General features: G+C 43.1%; 2 protein-coding genes and 1 non-coding gene across 3 annotated transcripts; 1 reads left to right on the forward strand and 2 right to left on the reverse strand.

Moving 5' to 3' along the window:
* Window positions 1-281: 281 nt before the first annotated feature.
* On the reverse strand, window positions 282-6524 carry cwc25.L (CWC25 spliceosome-associated protein homolog L homeolog). Its single transcript, NM_001087666.1, is given in 10 exon segments — window positions 282-943; window positions 1648-1806; window positions 2229-2324; window positions 2479-2570; window positions 2812-2881; window positions 3263-3390; window positions 3821-3890; window positions 4201-4437; window positions 4541-4713; window positions 6457-6524. Coding segments are annotated over 10 exon segments (1158 nt in total). The 5' UTR covers window positions 6475-6524; the 3' UTR covers window positions 282-828.
* Window positions 6525-6959: 435 nt separating this feature from the next.
* On the reverse strand, window positions 6960-7031 carry trnac-gca. Its single transcript has one exon. It is a non-coding gene; the product is annotated as a tRNA-Cys (tRNA).
* A 1510-nt stretch (window positions 7032-8541) lies between these two features.
* Window positions 8542-20444, forward strand: pip4k2b.L (phosphatidylinositol-5-phosphate 4-kinase, type II, beta L homeolog; the record flags this gene model as incomplete). Its single annotated transcript, NM_001090785.1, is given in 10 exon segments — window positions 8542-9031; window positions 11566-11663; window positions 11923-12019; window positions 12658-12810; window positions 12931-13077; window positions 14562-14600; window positions 15293-15406; window positions 16714-16966; window positions 18190-18293; window positions 19144-20444. Coding segments are annotated over 10 exon segments (1251 nt in total). The 3' UTR covers window positions 19225-20444.
* Between the last annotated feature and the right edge of the window lie 184 nt (window positions 20445-20628).

Raw genomic sequence — 20628 nt, forward strand, 5'->3', positions numbered from 1 at the left:
ACTTTGGTTTCCCACTATCCCCTTGTTAAACTTGTTCTGTGGCATAAAATCTGAATATTTTACTATACTGCACATGTGCAAGTCTAAATGTAACCAAGGGGTGACTGTGAAAGTAAAAGAAATTGGGGCCAGTGTTGTGTTCCCTCTCCCCCCCCCCCCCCCCCAAAAAAAGCACCAACCCAGGGAATTCACTGGGAAATGCTTAATATACTGGCACTCCCCCGTGAAACTGGGTTTCCGTGTAAATTAATGCAGTCTTTTATAAGGATTAAAGGCAAATATTTAAGTTTAAAACAGAATACTTTAATAAAAAATGAAACACTGTGAACAAAGCAAAAACCATGTATGTACACAACGTGTGAGATCCGCTCCATTTCATGAAGGCATGCCATTGCTTATCCCAACATGTCAGGCCATGGATTTTTAGTGGAATCCAATATCTGCTTCCAAGAGTAGGGGAAATATCCTCTTGCCAGCAGGATGACTGGTCAGGAGCATGCCCAATGAAAGCCAGGGTCCAGGAACATGGGCACTGGAATTTAACCCCAACCACACCGTGCCTTTCTGCAGCTGCCCAACAGTTGAAGAGGAATGGTGCAAAATTTGGTTGGCTGATGCACTTGGAGAAAGTTTGTAAGATCGCACTTTAAAATCCAATTATACCAACACCCTGTTACAGCATAGAGGTGACCAGCATAAATATGAGAAAGAAGGTTCCCCCATGTTTTCTGGAGGAGGAAAAGGAACACCTTTGGAAGCATGGTGAAAAAATATGAGCCAATTTTGATGGGTGGGAGGCACCAGATGAATGAATGGATCCCTGAGAGATCATCTTTTCATAAAGCTCCTTTCCAGGGCTGCAGACGTCCGTTGGATCCCATGAATGTTGCGTTTGACTCTGTCCTCCACTGATGACGAGGCCGCGCTCTCGAGCTTCATTTGACTGTGGGAGAGACAGATTCAAAAACCACTCCATTAGGAAACAAGTCCCTGAATCTAGTCAGAAACATCAATGATCCAGGGATCAGCTGCATACCCATTAATTTTACTCCCTAAATAAGTTACTTGAAACTAGACACATGATATAGCTGCCATTAGTCAATGGAGTCATTTGTCATATGCCTATTCTTTTACTTAAATATCCTTTATAATATATTATAAAGCAATAGCAGATCTATATTCCAGTTTACCTTTCCCCTTGTAATAAGGAGAGCTAGTATAAACAAAGCCAATGAGATCAGTACCATGCAGCTTGCTTCCGGCCACAGCCTGTGTGTGTTTCAGGTTTACAGATGAGGAGTGTATTATACAGGAGAAGCCTAATTTGATGAATTACCTTTTTTAACTGCTGATCTGAAGGACCAAATAGGTGGAATAAAAGCGCTTTTGGTTTACTGCAACAAATGCAACCTATAAATATTTTAAGTAAATCGGTAGGCACAAGTTGCTCCTAAATCACCTGTTTCTTTGTGTTACGAGTGTGTTTGGGATACCAAGGAGGCAAAAAAAGTTGGAGGATTGGAGCGCGACCTAAAATTATCCTGGCCCTTTTTTTTTTTTTTAATGAGAAGCAGCTTTGTATGAAAATGTTGGTTGTGTATCAGCTGAGAGTGTGCAAAGACTATGATATTCAGTTTTATTCCTTACTGTATAAACTTGCTCTCCTTCTTCTGTTTCCCCTTCTTCTCATCTTTCTCTTCCTCCTGTTTGTACCTTCTGACATTCCACTCTCTTTCCTTCTCTCTCTGTTGGGCATCTTCCATCATCTCCTGCCTCCGCCGTTCAAGTTCCTCAGCAGAGAGTTTCCTTAAGAGGGAGATGAAGTATTGTTACATTACCCCCTATTCCATACAAGGGCAAGCACAGGGGGGGGGGCATAAAGTCTAGCACTTGCCTTCTACACAACACAAGGGGACTTTGTCCTATTACCTCCCTGTATTTTAGTGAATATTATAAGAAAACAAGGCATATGGAAGAGAAGCATCTTAGTTATATTTGTTAGTCTACTAGAATTACTTTACTCAGAAGACAGTTGAAGTGTATGTTCTGCAATCTTAAATTACATATAAAAAATTATGAACTGCTCCAGCTGCTTAAAACTACAGTCTATAGCAAATGAAGGCACATGGCTGACCAGCTGGGAGTTATAGTTCACAAGAGGGTAATATACTTGACAAGTGGAATAAAGTGTGGGTCTCTCCAATTGCAGTTTGGTGCAAAGCTCTTACTTGGTATAAGCTGACGGCCGTTGTCTCCTGTATGGCTCCTGCTTCCGCGGGGAGGGACTTCTTTTCCGCCCTCCGTATGAGCCGCCAGTCTTAGACCTGTACGAAGATAAAGTGTCAGTTTATTAGAAAACATGGGCCTTGCTGTCCGTGCATCACTAGTAAGGATATTTCCCCGCAGGTTTTGCACAGCTGACCATTTAGTGTTCCGGTGTTTCTATATATGCCCTATGCCAGGTAGTTGGATACTTGCCCCTTGCTCTCATGGTCGGGGCTCCGAGAATGTGCCCGGACTCTGTCCTTATTTGTGTGCTCTTCTCTGCTGCCTTGTCTATGATCTCTGACCTGCAAGACCCCAACAGGAACTTATTTTAGTTTGGTAGTTGAAACATGAAATAAAGTTTGATAGTACATGATACTCCTTGCTATTCTGCATTTATACATAGGAGCTGCTTATTGCAAATAAGACTGGTTCTATTCACTGTGTAATCATTGAATATGCTTTATCCCCATCCTTTTATTCAACTACTTTCCCTCTGTACATTCCCACATTTCTGAACATCTGTAGTAACTGGAGGTTAGTGACCTGCAGGCCGTATCCAGGCACCCTGTGCCGAGCCGGAGGGGATGGAGAATGCTTGTGGTGCTTGTGAGACCTAAGGGAAGAGAAGAAGTCTGTAAGGATTTATCCTTAATCTACCACCATATAATGAACCCACTTAATGTTTACTGACCACATATCCCCGCCAGTTTCTCTGGGAATATTTCAGCCTTCCAGAAATTCCTTACTGCCCAATCGTATTCTTTCCAGAATCCACAAGTCTCTCAATTCATTGGGGTTCATTTATCAACACTGGCTTCCCATAGCAACCAATCAGTGATGAGCTGTTTAAAGTCAGCTGCAAGTAGAACAATGAATGCAGCCATTTGATTGGTTGCTATGGGTTACCGCCCGTGGGTAAACTTGTCCAGTGTTGATAAACGAGCCCCACTGTGTCTTCTCTAGTTGAATCCTAAACCTTGCCAGAAGCACCTACTTATTTCTGCTACGGCCTTCCTCTTCATCGCTGCTGTCCTCCTCACTGCTGGAAGTTTCCATTCTCTCCTTTCTCCGCTTCTTTTTCTCCTTCTTTTTCTTGCTCTTTTTCTCCAGGCTGCTCTGCAGCTGTGTGATTAAAGAGTGAAAATATATTTAATAAGGGCTAATTATGATGATGCAGAACTGTTGTTTACACTTAAATCTCCTATGTCTGTATGCAGTGACATAACTATAGAGGAAGCATTCCCCACAGATTATTTTGCAGGGGGGGCCGTTGCACTCTAGTTACACCACTGTCTGTATAAGCCTGCTCCAATGATATACAGCACTGGTCTTGATCTTATCTGTTTCACTTGTTAGACAGTAAAGTCTGAAGATGTAGTCTAGGAGTCTAACTGAAGCCCCCCAGAGGACCTCAAAGCTACAAGGCAGCAATACTACTAACTATTGCAGGTACTTCCATATTATTTTGTCTTTGACAGGGAGTGGTTAAATGTTCATAAGGAATAAAATATAGAAACGAATCCATGCACCCGCAGGAAGGGAACCCACTCACCATTTCTCGAATCTTCTTCATCTTTACAGGATTTTTCAGGACTTCTCTCTTTTTCTCATCTTCTCTCTTCCTGTAAAATTCCAAAGAGTACAAGACATGACATTTTTTTCATATGACTTATCACTTACTAATATCACTTACTAAAAGAAAAACTGAGCCATTCCAGGCATTAAGTCAACACTGGAGTTATATCTTGAGGGCAATTTACAGTGCTAGTTTTCTACCTGCCTCATGGAGACTCATCTCAAAACTGGACAGCTGCTGAACAAAAAGCTAAATAATTCAAAAAAAATTAAGCAGAATATCAGTCTCCATTATACTACTTAATGGAAAGTTTTGTAATGTTCAGAATTTTAATGAAAAAAAAAAAAGCAGTTTACCTGATCATGAAGAGCGGATCCTCGCGGATCTTGTTTGCTAGGTCCAGGGTGGAATTGCCCCCAGCTCCTGAAAATATGGAGCCGGGGAGCAATCCAGTGTCAGAAGAGGGTCCGGTTTCTGGTTCCTTCATTTTATCCAGGATGTATTTGTCCACGGGTCTCCCCAGGAGATACTCCTCACGGTTCACTGAGCCCCCTGGGCCTTGGTACATCCAGTCCAGTTTCTCATCTTTTTTCCTGAGAAGAGCAATAAAGAACATAGGAATACGTCACACCTAAATCACTGACCCCTAAAGCTGCCAGCAAAACTAAAGCATCACTGCATTTCAAGGCATCTTACTTAACAGCTCCTGTATCCTCGGCATATCTCTGCATCTCTTCCCTGGTTCTCTCCTCCCGCAGCTCCTTTTGGAGTTCCTCAATCTTCTTCCTCTCGGCTTCATGTTTCTGTTCTGCTTTCCACACCTTCTCCACATTGCGCAGGGTCTGGGGGTGCCAGCTCTTCTTCAGGTTCTGAACATGAACAAACAAGAGATAAAAAGTCAACTAGGAGCGAATGAGATGCAGAAGCAGCAGTGTCAGCAAATGACGAGTTTTGCAGTTATATTCCACTATATCACACAGCTATCAGACTTATCTTCCTTAAATGGTTGTTCACCTTCCAAACACTTTTTTCAGTTCAATTGTTTTCAGATTGTTCCCCAGAAATAGATTTTTTTCAATTAATTTCCATTTTTTACCATTTTTTTTAAATCTAACTTTAAAGTTTACTGTCCCTGTCTCTGGTGTTTGAGTCTGGCAGCTCAGTAATTCAGGTGCAGACTCTGAACTGTACAATTGTAGTTGATCTATTTCTCAGTATGGGGAATATAAGTGCAACTATTGCATCAGTTCTGTGAAATATAAGTGCAACTATTGTATCAGTTCTGGGGAATATAAGTGCAATTATTATATCAATTCTGGGGAATATAAGTGCAATTATTGTATCAATTCTGGGGAATATAAGTGCAACTATTGTATCAGTTCTGGGGAATATAAGTGCAATTATTATATCAATTCTGGGGAATATAAGTGCAACTATTGTATCAATTCTGGGGAATATAAGTGCAATTATTATATCAATACTGGGAAAATAAGTGCAACTATTATATCAATTCTGGGGAATATAAGTGCAATTATTGTATCAGTTCTGGGGAATATAAGTGCAATTATTATATCAGTTCTGGGGAATATAAGTGCAATTATTATATCAATACTGGGAAATATAAGTGCAACTATTATATCAATTCTGGGGAATATACTGTAAGTGCAATTATTGTATCAGTTCTGGGGAATATAAGTGCAATTATTATATCAGTTCTGGGGAATATAAGTGCAATTATTATATCAATACTGGGAAATATAAGTGCAACTATTATATCAATTCTGGGGAATATACTGTAAGTGCAATTATTGTATCAGTTCTGGGGAATATAAGTGCAATTATTATATCAGTTCTGGGGAATATAAGTGCAATTATTATATCAGTTCTGGGGAATATAAGTGCAATTATTATATCAATACTGGGAAATATAAGTGCAACTATTATATCAATTCTGGGGAATATACTGTAAGTGCAATTATTGTATCAGTTCTGGGGAATATAAGTGCAATTATCAGTTCTGGGGAATATAAGTGCAACTATTGTATCAAGTCTAACAACTGCCTGTAATGAAACTCAGAGATTCTGCTCAGCAGGGACAAAGATAACAAATGGATCAACTAAATGTATCGATTTAGAACAGTTTATGGGATTGGCGACCCCACTTCTATACAATTTTTCAATTGACCTTGATTATTTCTTTTTTTACAGTCTTTGAATTACTTGCCTTCTTCTGACTCCTTGCATCTTTCAATGGGGGTCACTGACCCCATGTCAACAATAACAAATGCTGTAAGGCTACACATTCATTGTTCTGACTCTTTTTCAGCTTTGGGTGCTCCCTGGTGATACAGCCTGGCCTTGTCCCAAATCCCTTGAACCAATAACTAACTGGAAAGTGTGTAACAAAAGCCAGAGCCCAGTGTAGAAGCTCATGTCCCCGGGTGTTGTGCAACTGTAAAGCCCAGCAGCCTGCAGAATAGGGCAGGGTTAAGGGATACAGGGAGTTGCAGTTCAGGCCTAGGAATTCCAGGACAGGTAACCCTGCTATGACCCTATAGGGGAGAAGGAACTATAGACAATCCCTAATAACATCAGTTCCCGTTATACTTTACCAGATCTCCCCCGCCCATGGCTCCAGCGAAGCTCCCTCGGTTTGATTCACTGCTTCCGTCTCACTCACAACACGGGACTTGTCGCTTCTTCCTCCTTTACCGTCACCAGCCAACCACAGGCCGCGCTATTGTCTACGTCATCGCCCCGCGCCCGGAAGACAGACCTTGAAAATGAGGCTCGGAACGCCGAATGGGATCACGTGGGCATTTAAAGGCCTTCAACATCTTCAGTGAAGGAAATAAAAACAAAAGATGAAATGCAGAGGGGGTCGCATAATGTTGCACAATAACGGGTAGATACCGATGTGTAATGAAACGAGTCACGGAGAGACGAGGGTGTTTAGTTTTTCCCCCCAGTGCTGATGGGCTGTGGTCACGTGACGCGGCTACGATTTTAAAATAATAGAATTATGAGTAAATATTACAGACAGTACTGTCAGTGTCGTTTTATATCTATTGTAGTAAAGAGGGAGAACTAAGGGGGAAGAAAAGCAAAACATGTGAGGGGGCACCCGGATTTGAACCAGGGACCTCTCGATCTGCAGTCGAATGCTCTACCACTGAGCTATACCCCCTCTCATGTGAGCTCACATTCTCTTCACGTATTTATGTCAAAGAAATAAAAGATAGACATACTCTGTGGGTGTTTCATAGTCTGGCTGCACTTATCTGGGACTCTATGCAGTAGAAAGGCCAAAATGTCACTTTAAAATTAATTAATTGATATAATAAAATACTTCCCCCACCCCCAATTCTTAGTCATTTCCCACTTTAAAGTCTAATAATGCTAAAGATCAATAATATAATGTAAATAATCCATAAAATAACATATTTCAATTGTATCCATAATCCTCTGTCTCCCCCTACAGATCCCAATCATCTCTATTTTACCCCACAAATCCCAAATCCTCTTCTACAAATCCTACAATATCTTAGTGTGTATATTATTTACCTACATTCACTTACACATCTGTCTGTGCCTCTCCCCCACCTTTTCTCTTCATCCCAATACCTTTCCCCATGCAACCCTGAAACCCACTGCATTCCCTCCTGCAACCCCTAAATCCACTCCACCCCCCCTACAACCTCTAAACTCATTCCATTCCATCCTGCAACCCCTAAACCCACTCTATTCCCTCCTGCAACCCATAAACTCAGTCTATTTCCCCCTAAACCCATTCCATCCTGCAACCCCTAAACCCACTCTATTCCCCCCTGCAAGCCCTAAACTCAGTGTATTACCCCTGCGACCCCTAAACCCACTCTATTCCCCCCTGCAACCCCTAAACCCATTCCATTCCCTCCTGCGACCCCTAAACCCACTCTATTCCCTGCTGCAACCCCTAAACTCAGTCTATTACCCCTTCAACCCACTCCATTGCCTCCTGCGACCCCTAAACCCAGTCCATTCCCCCCGCTTCGTTACATAACATGTGAGATCTTTTTGTGAGTAAAGTCTTATTAATGGGGCAGCGTCATTAGTAGAGAAAGAAGAGAAAAGCATTAGGAAATGATTATGAAAGGAATCAATATGTTGGGGGGTATTTTTAAGCTTTGGGTCCATTGGAGGGGGGGTCGTGCTGGGTCAGTGATTTGTTGGTGTCAGTGACAGGGAAGACTCCCATGACGTGTATAGATTTATTTATTTATTTATTTATAAGTGGTTTTGCAGGGAAGACACAGACGCAGCCGGTTTGTGGATGTAACTGTTATTTATTATGTGCTTCTACTGCAGAAACACTGAGGAGAGATGAGGAGATGAGGAGACTGAGAAGAGACTGAGGATCAGAGGAAAGATTCCTGTCAGTCACAGGCGCCCACATCTCGCTCAATCTGTCAGTTTCCTCCGGACCGTTCCATTGCGCCTGAGCGGGCGGGGGGAGCTCACTCTGCTCTCTTGTGGCCACTGTTTTTAAGCACTTGGTTCTGGGCTCCACTAACTAGTCCGAGGCCTCTGACTGATTTAATACAGACTGCTTCTGCTTCTCAAAGCCTCAGTCCGTGTGTCGCGCAATTACAGAGCACCCCTCTTTCTTCAGTGCGGTGCCGCCGCCCGTCCCGCCTCTCTGCTGGCCGCCATCTTGTCCGGATCTGGGGGCCGGGCCGCCTCCACCGGAACCATTGGACCGAGACTTCGGCTACAAACGGGAGGGACGTAAATATCCGCCGGGAATTTGTCAGCAGCCGCCGGACGGACAACGGGATTATTTTGGGGCTAGAGAGAGAGAGGGAAGGAGGCGTCACACGGGGAGCCCGGGGCAGGAGACGAACTGGAATTGAGGCGGCAGAGGAGAGGCCGGGGGACCGGGGGTATGAGCGGTTCCCCGGGAGGGAGGAGGGGCCGGTGTTGAGTGGAAGCGCGAGACTGAGGAGCCGGTAGCGGCGGAGGGACATCTCCCGGGACTACATTATGGCCTCGAACTGCAGCAGCAGCGGCGGAGGCGGAGTGATCTGTGTGATTGGCAGCGCCAGTAAAACGAAAACCAAGAAGAAACATTTCGTGTGTCAGAAAGTGAAGTTGTTCCGCGCCAGTGAGCCGCTCCTCAGTGTCCTCATGTGGGGGGTCAACCACACGGTCTGTCTGGGCCTCTACTTACTCTGTTTATATCTGCCTGTGTCTGTGGATATTATATTATATTATATATATATATATGTGTGTGTCTTCTAACCCCTCCCCCAGCTCCACTTACTCGCTGAGGCTCATGGGAATTGTATTCAGCCCAGTTGGGTCCCCAGAGCAACTTCATAAGAGTCATTCCCCTTTCACTTCACTCTTACTATGTACAATGGCTCATTCTAAGCAACTTTTCCATTGGTCTTCATTTCTTATTTCTAAGGGAAGAGACACCTGGTCAGATTCGGGGAGATTAGTCGCCCGGTGACAAATCTCCTCTTCTTCGGGCGACTAATCTCCCCAAACTGACTCCCACCAACTACAATGTAAATTGCTGGGGGGATGGCACTCAGAGTGCTTTGTTTTCCGAAGTCGCCCGAAATTTCCTCATGAGGCAATTTACATTCTAGCCGGTGGGAAGGCAGTTTGGGGAGATTTGTCACCGGGCAACTAATCTCCCCGAATCTGGCCAGGTGTTTCTGTCCTTATAGTTTCTGAATGATTTGCCTTCTGACTCTTTCCAGCTTTCAAATGGGGGTCACTGACCCCATGTAAAAAACAAATGCTCTGTAAGGCTACAAATGTATTGTTATTGCTACTTTTTATTCCTCATCTTTCTATTCAGGCCTCTCCTATTCATATTCCAGTCTCTTATTCAAATCACTGCATGGTTGCTAGGGTACATTCCACCCTAGCGACTAAATTGCTGAAATGGCAAACTGGAGAGCTGCTGAATAAAAAGCTAAATAAGTCAAAACCCATAAAAATGAAAACCAATTACAAATTGTCTCAGAATATCCCTCTCTACATCAACAGTTCATTTAAAGGGGAACAACCCTGGTATCATTGCATGGGAGGAATGGAGTAGAGACCAATGTCAGATCCAGAATCAGCCCAACATTTATTAATAAGGCTACAAGCATGTTACCCCATTATGTACAGAGGCAGTGGTTGTGCAAGGGGAGCCTTAAACACAGGCCATGGACACCCATTTTGCTACATTTTGGCTTTTCCAATTCACACAGTGGCATCTGTTTCTGTTACACCACCGAGCAGCTGCTCTCTGTCCTATTTGCCTCCTTTAAAGGGATACTGTCATGGGAAAACATGTTTTTTTCAAAACGCATCAGTTAATAGTGATAATCCAGCAGAATTCTGCACTGAAATCCATTTCTCAAAAGAGCAAACAGATTTTTTTATATTCAATTTTGAAATCTGACATGGCGCTAGACATATTGTCAATTTCCCAGCTGCCCCTGGTCATGTGACTTGTGCCTGCACTTTAGGAGAGAAATGCTTTCTGGCAGGCTGCTGTTTTTCCTTCTCAATGTAACTGAATGTGTCTCAGTGGGACCTGGATTTTACTATTGAGTGTTGTTCTTAGATCTACCAGGCAGCTGTTATCTTGTGTTAGGGAGCTGCTATCTGGTTACCTTCCCATTGTTCTTTTGTTTGGCTGCTGCGGGGGGGGGGGGAAAGGGAGGAGGGTGATATCAGTCCAACTTGCAGTACAGCAGTAAAGAGTGATTGAAGTTTATCAGAGCACAAGTCACATGACTTGGGGCAGCTGGGAAATTAACAATATGTCTAGCCCCATGTCAGATTTCAAAATTGAATATAAAAAAATCTGTTTGCTCTTTTGAGAAATGGATTTCAGTGCAGAATTCTGCTGGAGCAGCACCATTAACTGATTCATTTTCGAAAACAATTTTTTTTCCCATGACAGTATCCCTTTAAACTATTCCCCACAATTTCATATTGTCTCCAAGTACGGCTGCTTAAAGGGATAGTTACCCTTTAATGTGACATTGGTGCTTTTTGATTTAATTAGCTTTATGTTCAGCATCTCTCCACTTTAGCAGGTTGCTAGGGTTGATTTGACCCTAACAACCAGGCAGTGGTTTGCGTGATAAGTAAAACAGTCGAATGATGGAGCACCAGAGAGACCGGAAAATATTTTAAAAAATGAAGTTTTATTCCGTCATAATTAAAAATAGAAAAAATGACAGCACACCCCTGTGGTCCCATCATTGGACTGTTTTACTAATCAAGGATGACTGCTGGGATCGTAGTGAAGCACATGGGATGATCGTGAGGCGACCAGTAACTGCTCCCACTACCCCTTTTTGTTTGAGTGGTTTGTGTGATGAGTAGGAGAGGGCCTGGATAGAAAGATAAGGAACACAAAGGAGCAATCACTGTGAAAATCGTTGGCTCGCTAAGTAATAGTTATCGGCATCAGGGGTCAGTGACCCCCTCCTCATCCCATTTGAAAGCTGGAAAAACTATTAAAGAAAATAAAACGCTGCCAATTGAAAAGTTGCTAAGAATAGGATAATCTTTCACATACCAAAAGTTAATTTAAGGGGAGGGATTTTTGGGGGGTATGTCATTATGAAAGCTGAACATGAAAGGTATTTACATGGGGATGAACATTGGTGAGTAATGAGATGAGCAACATCCCAAATATATATATATATTTTTTCCCATTTCAGGTCAATGAGTTGAGTAACGTGCCAGTTCCGGTCATGCTGATGCCGGATGACTTTAAAGCCTATAGCAAAATTAAAGTGGACAATCACCTTTTCAACAAGTAAGTTACTAGGCCAACGCTCCCTTGGTTGCTAAGCAACCCATATTCATTGCAGAAAGAGATGCTGGTCCCACAAGTCTGGTTTAGGGGACCCTGAGCTAAACTTGCCCTCACTGTGCTTGTCGGGGGGCTGTTAAGGACATTTTTTGGAACCACGTAATACTATGAATATTCGCAGCTGCCGGGGTGAATGTAGCCTATAGCAGAAAGGAGAGCTGTCTCTTTAAGGTATTTAATAAAATCCTTCCTGTGTCTGTAGGGAGAACCTGCCGAGCCGCTTCAAATTCAAGGAATATTGTCCCATGGTCTTCAGAAACCTGCGGGAGAGGTTTGGTATCGACGATCAGGATTATCAGGTGTGTGACCGTGCCGGAGGCACCCGCAGTTCAGCAGGACTAAGGCCAAATTCACTGGGAGGGATGAAAGGCTCCCACTTCCCAACCTGATCTTGCTACCCTGCTCCCCAGTTGCCACCCTACTCCTCACTTGCCGCCCTGCTCCCCACTTGTTGCCCTGCTCCCCACTTGCCGCCCTGCTCCCCCACTGGCCCCCCTGCTCCCCCACTGGCCCCCCTGCTCCCCCACTGGCCCCCCTGCTCCCCCCACTGGCCCCCCTGCTCCCCCACTGGCCCCCCTGCTCCCCCACTGGCCCCCCTGCTCCCCCACTGGCCGCCCTGCTCCCCACTGGCCGCCCTGCTCCCCACTGGCCGCCCTGCTCCCCACTGGCCGCCCTGCTCCCCACTGGCCGCACTGCTCCCCCTTTTCTACCCTGTTGCCAGGCATTCCTTGCAGCTGTATAATACACACAACAGCACAGTTTGGGGCAAGGGGGGCAGTGCCTAACAAATAGGAACCCCACAGTGATTTTTGCTTTAGTTCCCCTTTAACCAATTCCTGCCATTCAGAACGTAGCTGTGCTTTGTTTTCTTTTACTACACGATCTTCTAAGGTGTAAGGTAAGTCTCACCCAGTGTATTTCTGTCTGTCTCTTTCAGAACTCACTGACCCGCAGTGCTCCAGTAAACAGTGAGAATCTAGGCCGATTCGGCTCCCGTTTTCTTACCACTTACGACCGGCGCTTTGTCATTAAAACAATTTCGGGCGAGGATGTGGCAGAGATGCACAATATCCTGAAGAAATACCACCAGGTGGGTACTCGCTCCCCAGGGATAATGGGGATGTATTTCAGTTACATTCTGTATGTGCAGGAACATGTCCCCTGAATCTACGCAGAATTATCCCTTTGCTGTCTCTTCCTCTTCCCCCAGTTTATAGTGGAGTGTCACGGCAATACTCTGCTGCCTCAGTTCCTGGGGATGTACAGACTCACAGTGGATGGAGTGGAGACTTACATGGTTGTCTCCAGAAATGTATTCAGTCATCGACTTGGGGTTCATCGCAAGTACGACCTGAAGGTAACGCTGTAAAAATATCTGGGGAGCAACAGTGAGAAAGGCAGCTGCGAGGATAGGGTTAGACATGTTTGACTGGCTCATAGCTGGACTGTGGCTTTTTCGGGGTGTGTACAGGAGGCCAGGGTATTCTAGTTGTTAAAGGGCAACTATTGCGAAAATGAAAATTTAATATAAGCATCATCATACTGAAAAAAGAAACTTTCTATATACAATCAATTCAAAATTCTGCATCATTCCTGAAATAATCAAGTTTATCTTCACTATTCCTCTCTCAGCATCTGTTTCTCTTCATTCTCTCTTCATGCAGCAGTTGGGTGTCAGATATTCATTGACAGTTAGATCCAATATATCTTATAGGGGGGCTCCTTTCCTAGCAGATGTATTAGCGCTCACTCAAATAACTGATTCCAGTACAGACAAAATAACTGCCTTTTGCACAAATTCTGCATGTAGAGAGACGGGATTTCTGGTGATTTTTAAAGGGGTCGTTCACCTTTAAAACACTTTTTCAGTTCAGTTGTTTTCAGATTGTTCATAAACAAAGACAAATTGCTTTCCATCTTTTATTTTTTACAGTTTTCCCAAAATTGAATTTTAAAGTTTAATGTTCCTGTCCCTAGTGGTTAGTCTGGCAGCTCAGTGATCTGAATTGTTACAATTTATTACATTTAGTGGATCCATTTCTCAGCAGTATCTGTGGAATATCAGCAACTATTGTATCAAGTCTAACAGCTGCCTGTAATGAAACTCAGAGATTCTGCTCAGTAAAGCCAAAGATAAAAATATGTGTCAACTAAATGTATCCATTTAAAACAGTTAAAGAGTCGGCGACCCACCCCTCCCAGAGCTGCTTTAGAGAGTGAAAAATTAAACTTCATTATTAGAAAAAGGGTCACAAATAGAAAGTGGTTAGAGAAAGTCTTTGTTTATGGTGAACTGAACTGGAAAATGTGTGTGAAGGTGAACAACCCCTTTAATATAATGAGATCGAATCGAAGATCTGCTAGGAAAGGAAGCCCCCCTATAAGATATACTGTATAGGATCTAACTGTCAGTGAATATCTGACACACAACTGCTGCATGAAGAGAGAATGAAGAGAAACAGATGCTGAGAGAGGAATAGTGAAGATGAACTTGATTATTTTAGAAACAGTACAAAATTATTATTGATTGTATTTAGAAAGTTTCCTATTTCAGTACAATGAAGCTTATATTAAATTTTCATTTTTGCGGTAGTTCCCCTTTAATGACAACCAGGGAGCCTCCACACTGAATATGATCTGAAAGCCGCCAAACTGTCTGTACGTCTCCGAATTTAAAGCCCAGGTTCAAGAGACGGGGGGCAGCCACTGGGAAATCAGTTTGGGCTATTTTGGCCTCTGGGGTGGGGCAGCACAGTGGGGTTGTCCTTTAATTGGGGGAGCACAAAGAACATTTTGGTGGGAAGTGCCCTTATATTCCTGCCCTTTTTCCCTCCTCTTCAGGGCTCTACTGTCTCTAGAGAAGCCAGTGACAAAGAAAAGGTGAGTTCTGTTGCACGTCGTCTTCTAGTTCATATAGAGATGTCTGTGCATAGCCTGGGGGGAGTCTTAAAGATCTCTTGGAGGGTCCCATTATTATTATTAACATGTATTTATATAGCGCCAACATATTGCGTAGCACTGTAAAGTAAATGTGATTATACAACTACATCACATGAATTACATACATAGAACATATGGAGTTACATACATCACAATCAATACAGGTACAAAAGGTGAGGAAGGCCCTATGCAAAAGAGCTTACACTCTAAAGGGAAGGGAGTAATACACAAGGTGTGGGAGTGGCAAGATTGAATTAAGTGGGTGAGAAATGTGGTACTGTATGTGGTGTTGCGTTTGGTAGTTAAGCAGAGTGAGGGGAGGCTTCTCGAAAGAAGTGCGTTTTAAGAGATTTCTTGAAAGCAGAAAGGTTGGGAGAAAGTGGGACAGACCGTGGGAAAGAATTCCAGAGGAGGGGTGCAGCCCTTGCAAAGTCTTGAATGTGAGCATGTGAGGAGGTAATGAGAGAAGAGTTGAGTAGCAGGTCAGTGGAGGAGCGTAGTAAGTGGTTGTGTGAGTATATAGAGATGAGTTCAGAGATGTAGGGTGGGGCAGAGTTATGAAGTGCTTTGAATGTCAGGGTCATTAATTTGTCAGTGTTGCTTTATTCTAATCTCTCGCATGAAACTTACAGGCCAAGGACCTGCCCACGTTAAAAGATAACGATTTTCTGAACGAGGGGCAGAAGCTGCACGTTGGGGAGGAGAACAAGAAGATCTTCCTGGAGAAGTTGAAGCGAGATGTGGAGGTGAGAATTCTGCAGAATATAATAAACTTGTCTCATACAGAATATATATTTATTTTTTTGGATTACTTTTTCATCTGGTTTGCCCAAAAATACTTTTTTTTTGTATTTTAAAGCTCTTAAAGCTCATGCTTGTTTACACTCAGTCAATTGATACCACATCTACTGGAAGGCCTTGCCATGCATTTCTCATCCCCTTTTCTACAGTTATCATTAAAGGTGCAATTTCACATCTTCTGCCTCAAATGGTGGTCGCTGACCCCAGCAGCTCTGCGAGGCTACATTGTCAGTGTTATTATTTATCATTCTATCCAGGCCCTTCTCCTATTCATCTTCCAATTCTCTCATTTAAATCTCTGCCTAGTTGCCTGGGTAAATTGGACCCTAGCAACTGGATAGCTGCTGAACAAAAAGCCAAATCGGAAACCACAAGAAATGAAGACCAATTTCAAATTGTCACCGCTTACATCATACTAAAAGTTAAAGGGGAACTATCGTAACAAAAATTAATACAAGCTTCATGATATTGAAATTAAAATATATATATATAAATACAATCAAATATTCTGCATCATTTCTAAAATAATATTCACTGACCAGTTGGGTGTCAGATATTCACTGACAGTTAGATCCAATATATCTTATAGGGGGGCTCCTTGCCTAGAAGATGTATTAGAGCTCACTCAAATAACTGATTCCAGTACAAACAAAATAACTGCCATTTGCACAAATTCTGGATGTAGAGAGACATGATGTCTGGTGAGTTTAATAGAGTGACCTCTAATACATCTTCTAGGTAAAAGGAGCCCCCCTATAAGATATATTGGATCTAACTGTTACTGACTATCTGACACCCAACTGCTGCATGAAGAGAGAATGAAGAGAAACAGATGCTGAGAGAGGAATAGTGAACATAAACTTGATTGTTTCAGAAACAGTACAGAATATTTAATTGATTGCATTTAAAAAATGTCTTATTTCAGTATGCTGAAGCTTATATTAAATTTTCATTTTCGCAATAGTTCCTCTTTAATGTAAAAGTGAACTTCCCCTTCAATATTGTTTTAGGCAGGGAACAATTAAAGGTGCAGTCTCTCAAGTATCTTGTACTAGCAGTGTAAGCAGCTTCTTTGCATTTTGCAGGGAGTCAAAAACAGTCTGAGTAGACTTATTCTAGGTTTTTGATTGGGTGACCCTGTATCCATGTTTGACCCTGGCAGTGCCCCCCATCTGTAGCAGTGCCCCCCCCATCTGTAGCAGTGCTCATCACACACAGAACTCTTTTTAAAATGTGCTTGTTCTCCCGTTAGTTTTTGTCGGTGCTGAAGATCATGGATTACAGCCTGTTAGTCGGGCTCCATGATGTGGAGCGGGCGGAGCAAGAAGAGATGGAGGTGGAAGAGAGGGCAGAAGAGGAGGAGTGTGAGGACGGCTCAGGGAACCCCATCTGCTCCTATGGAACCCCCCCGGACAGTCCTGGAAACCTCCTCAACTTTCCGCGGTTCTTTGGACCCGGAGAGTTTGACCCGTCCGTGGATGTGTATGCGATGAGGAGCCATGACAGTGAGTTGCACAGAGATGGAGGATTGTCTGAAAAGCACTGGGGAGTAGGGGGAATTGTAGGTGGGTGTTTAGGAGATGTGACTTTATTTGGATAAAGCCTCCATTGTCCAATCGTTGATGATTTCAACCAAAAACAAGTAGAATTCAGGGTACGGTAAGATTTGCTCAGGTTTAGCAGCCAATCAGATGTTTGCTTTCATTTTTCATTATTACGTTCTAAACCCCTAGCTGCCCCCCAAACGCTGCTAAACCCTGGGTGAAACACACAATGCATGTGCCCACGACCCCCACACTTGCCTAGGACATCATACGGGTGAACTTTCTGCTTTTCTCTTTCTTATGAGCCGGGGCATCTGGCACCAATCTGAAGGCTGTTTGAGTTTAAGAAGGACCAAAACCTTCCCTTAAATTGGCCTGTGCCTCCCGAATTATTTAATACTGTATGTAACTCAAGAAGAATCTTTACAGGTGATTCTGTCTCGCAGAATAAATAAGTCCTCTTTTATTACACTTTTTAAAGGGGTCGTTCACCTTCCAAACACTATTTTCAGTTCAATTGTTTTCAGATTGTTCACCAGAAAGACTTTTTTTTTTTTCAATTATTATTTTCCATTTTTTACTGTTGAATGTTTGTGTCTCTGGTGTTGGAGTCTGGCAGCTCAGTAATTCAGGTGCAGACTCTGAACTGTTACAATTTTGCAACATTTAGTTGATCGATTTCTCAGTAGGATCTATGGGGAATATAAGTGCAACTATTGTATCAATACTGGGAAATATAAGTGCAACTATTGTATCAAGTCTAACAGTTGCCTTTAATGAAACTCAGGGATTCTGCTCAGCAGGGACAAAGATAACAAATGTATCAACTAAATGTATCAATTTAGATCAGTTTACAGGGTCGGCGACCCCCTCTCCAAGAGCGCTTTAGAAGGTGAAAATGACCCTTTACTTTCTATTTTCTATGTTTGATTTTTTTTTCCCTGATATTGAGGTGTAATTGGACAACGTCCATTTCTGCTGAACTGTCTGAAAGCAACTGAACTGAAGTGTTGGAAGGTGAAAAACCCCTTTAATTAGAAACATTAGAAGAGTGGATCTAGTGTAGGTGAAATTGTGGGAACAAAGAAGAGGTAGGTGGTACAGGAAGAGCAGACATGAGTCTCCTGCATTGATAGGACCAATAAGAACATATTGTATATTATTTCTATCTCTATGATGTACAGATGCTCCCAGGAAGGAAGTGTATTTCATGGCCATTATAGACATTCTCACTCCCTATGATGCCAAGAAGAAAGCTGCACACGCCGCCAAAACTGTAAAGCACGGGGTGAGTTTGAGCCAATATTATTATTATTACTTACTCTTTTATTTCCTTCTATTGGACGGGGACTGCCCAGTGTGTGGCCTTCCAGCTGTCCCAATACAAACCCCCAGTCTCCTAATGGCACGAGAGAGACGCACATTACACCCATCTTATGTAACAGAGCTCTCTCGCTCATTCTTTGTTCTTTGCCCTGTCTCTCTCTTTCGCTGTCCTTTGCTCTCTCTCATTCTCTGTCCTTTGTCTTCTCTCTCATTCTCTGTCCTTTGTCCTCTCTCTCATTCTTTGTCCTTTGCCCGTCTCTCTCTTTTGCTGTCCTTTGCCCGTCTCTCTCTTTCGTTGTCCTTTGCCCTCTTTCTCTCATTCTCTCTGTCCTTTGTCCTCTCTCTCATTCTCTGTCCTCTCTCTCATTCACTGTCCTTTACCCTCTGTCCTTTGCTCTCTCTCATTCTGTCCTTTGACCTTTCTCTGTCCTTTGCTCTCTCGCATTCTCTGTCCTTTGCCCCCTCTCTCTCTTTTCTGTCCTTTGCCCTCTCTCTCATTCTCTGTCCTTTGCTCTCATTCTCTGTCCTCTCTCTCTTTTCTGTCCTTTGTCCTCTCTCTCACTCTGTCCTTTGCCCTTTCTCATTCTCTGTCCTTTGCCCTCTCTCTCTTTCTCTGTCCTTTGCTCTCTCTGTCCTTTTTCCTCTCTCTCTGCCCTTTGCCCTCTCTCGGTCTCTGTCCTTTGCCCTCTCTCTCTCTCTCTGCCCTTTGCCCTCTCTCTCTCGGTCTCTGTCCTTTGCTCATTTGTCTGATAAACATAATCACGGCAATCGCTACATTAAAAGTGAATAAACTTTGCATTTTCCCATTTCAGGCCGGAGCAGAAATCTCCACGGTGAATCCGGAGCAGTATTCCAAACGCTTCATTGAGTTTATGTCCAACATCCTCATGTAGCGCCGTCCTCCTCTTCCTCACACCCTTTCGCCCAGAGAGATTAGCGTGAGGCCTTGAGCCGGTGTGAGAGAGTCTGCATGAGTGTGAATGAGCCGCATGTCCTGTTTCCAGCAACTCCCGGCACCCTGGGGAGGATCCTGTCACTTATCCCTTCTGCATTTTTACATGATTTTAATATTGAAAGTAAAGGTCATTCTGATACAGCCGCTAGAGAGGTCAGTACGTACAATGTATTCAGTAGGGATTGGCCTGTTACTGAACTATTATTCACTGCAACCGCCAGCCCATTGCGTATAGGATTGAGAGTTACAGTTCTGCAACTTGTTGTTTTAAGACAATTTGGCTTTAAGCCGCTTACATTTTCTGGTTTGGCAGTAGATCGATCCCCCTCCTATTTCACGTATATCCCCCCAGAATAATATCTGCTATGAGGGGAGATCCATCAAACACACACACGTAGCTTTGTAGCTGTAAAGTCGTTTTCTGGTTTCAAATGTTTCTTATTTTACTTGATTTATAGAAGGACAAAGCTCTTCCAAATAATCCAAACCCCCAATAAGTGACAGGTCTTGCCCTTTACATGACCTTTGACTTGTGCCCTTACTAAAGTGTATCCAGTGCACTTTTTGGGAGATAATGGATTTTTAAACACTGCCCCCAACAACATATTCCTCCTACAAATCTTTATTTAGTAGCTCCGCCCACCACCAGCGCAGCTCCCAGCCGTGCAGTCAAGCGAGTGCGTTTAACCCCCTGCAGACTAGCGAGTTGTATAGAGGAAGCCGTGACCGTAAGTGTTCTGTAATCTGTTTACATATAAAGTAGCGTCTGTTACAAATGCTCATTGTTTAGACAGTATTGTTTTATTAACTTTTTTTTTGTAAGAAAAAGGGATTTTTATGCATTTTTTTTTTGTTCAAATCTCTTAGGTCATCTTTTACTTTGGAAACATTGTATGTATTTAAGAAATATTAATCATTGTTTATCTGGTTGTCTGTGGTTTTTATTTTTAAATAATGACTTGTGGACTGGATGCGAATATTGACCATTTGTCCCTCCCAAATTTATCCTTAAAACATGATGGGGCGGGGAGACACGGGATTGGGCGGAGTTTATTGCCCAACTTCCAACTGCACAGTGCGGCAGTGAAGGGGTTAATAGTTTTACCATTCCTCCGATCCAATCAAAATGTTCAGTTTAATAAAGTGAGTGATATTGTTTTTCCTCTCTGTGCAGCTTCTTCTACAGGCGACAGATCTATAATAATATAGAAGCAACTAGCGATGCGCCGAATCCACGATTTGACCGGGTTGAATCCGAATCCTAATTTGCAAATTAGGGGAGGGAAATTACTTTGTCACAAAACAAAGAAGTAAAAAATGTTTTCCCCTTCCCACCCCTAAT

Source organism: Xenopus laevis, chromosome 9_10L (genome assembly GCF_017654675.1).
Source record: "Xenopus laevis strain J_2021 chromosome 9_10L, Xenopus_laevis_v10.1, whole genome shotgun sequence".
Classification (NCBI taxonomy): domain Eukaryota; kingdom Metazoa; phylum Chordata; class Amphibia; order Anura; family Pipidae; genus Xenopus; species Xenopus laevis.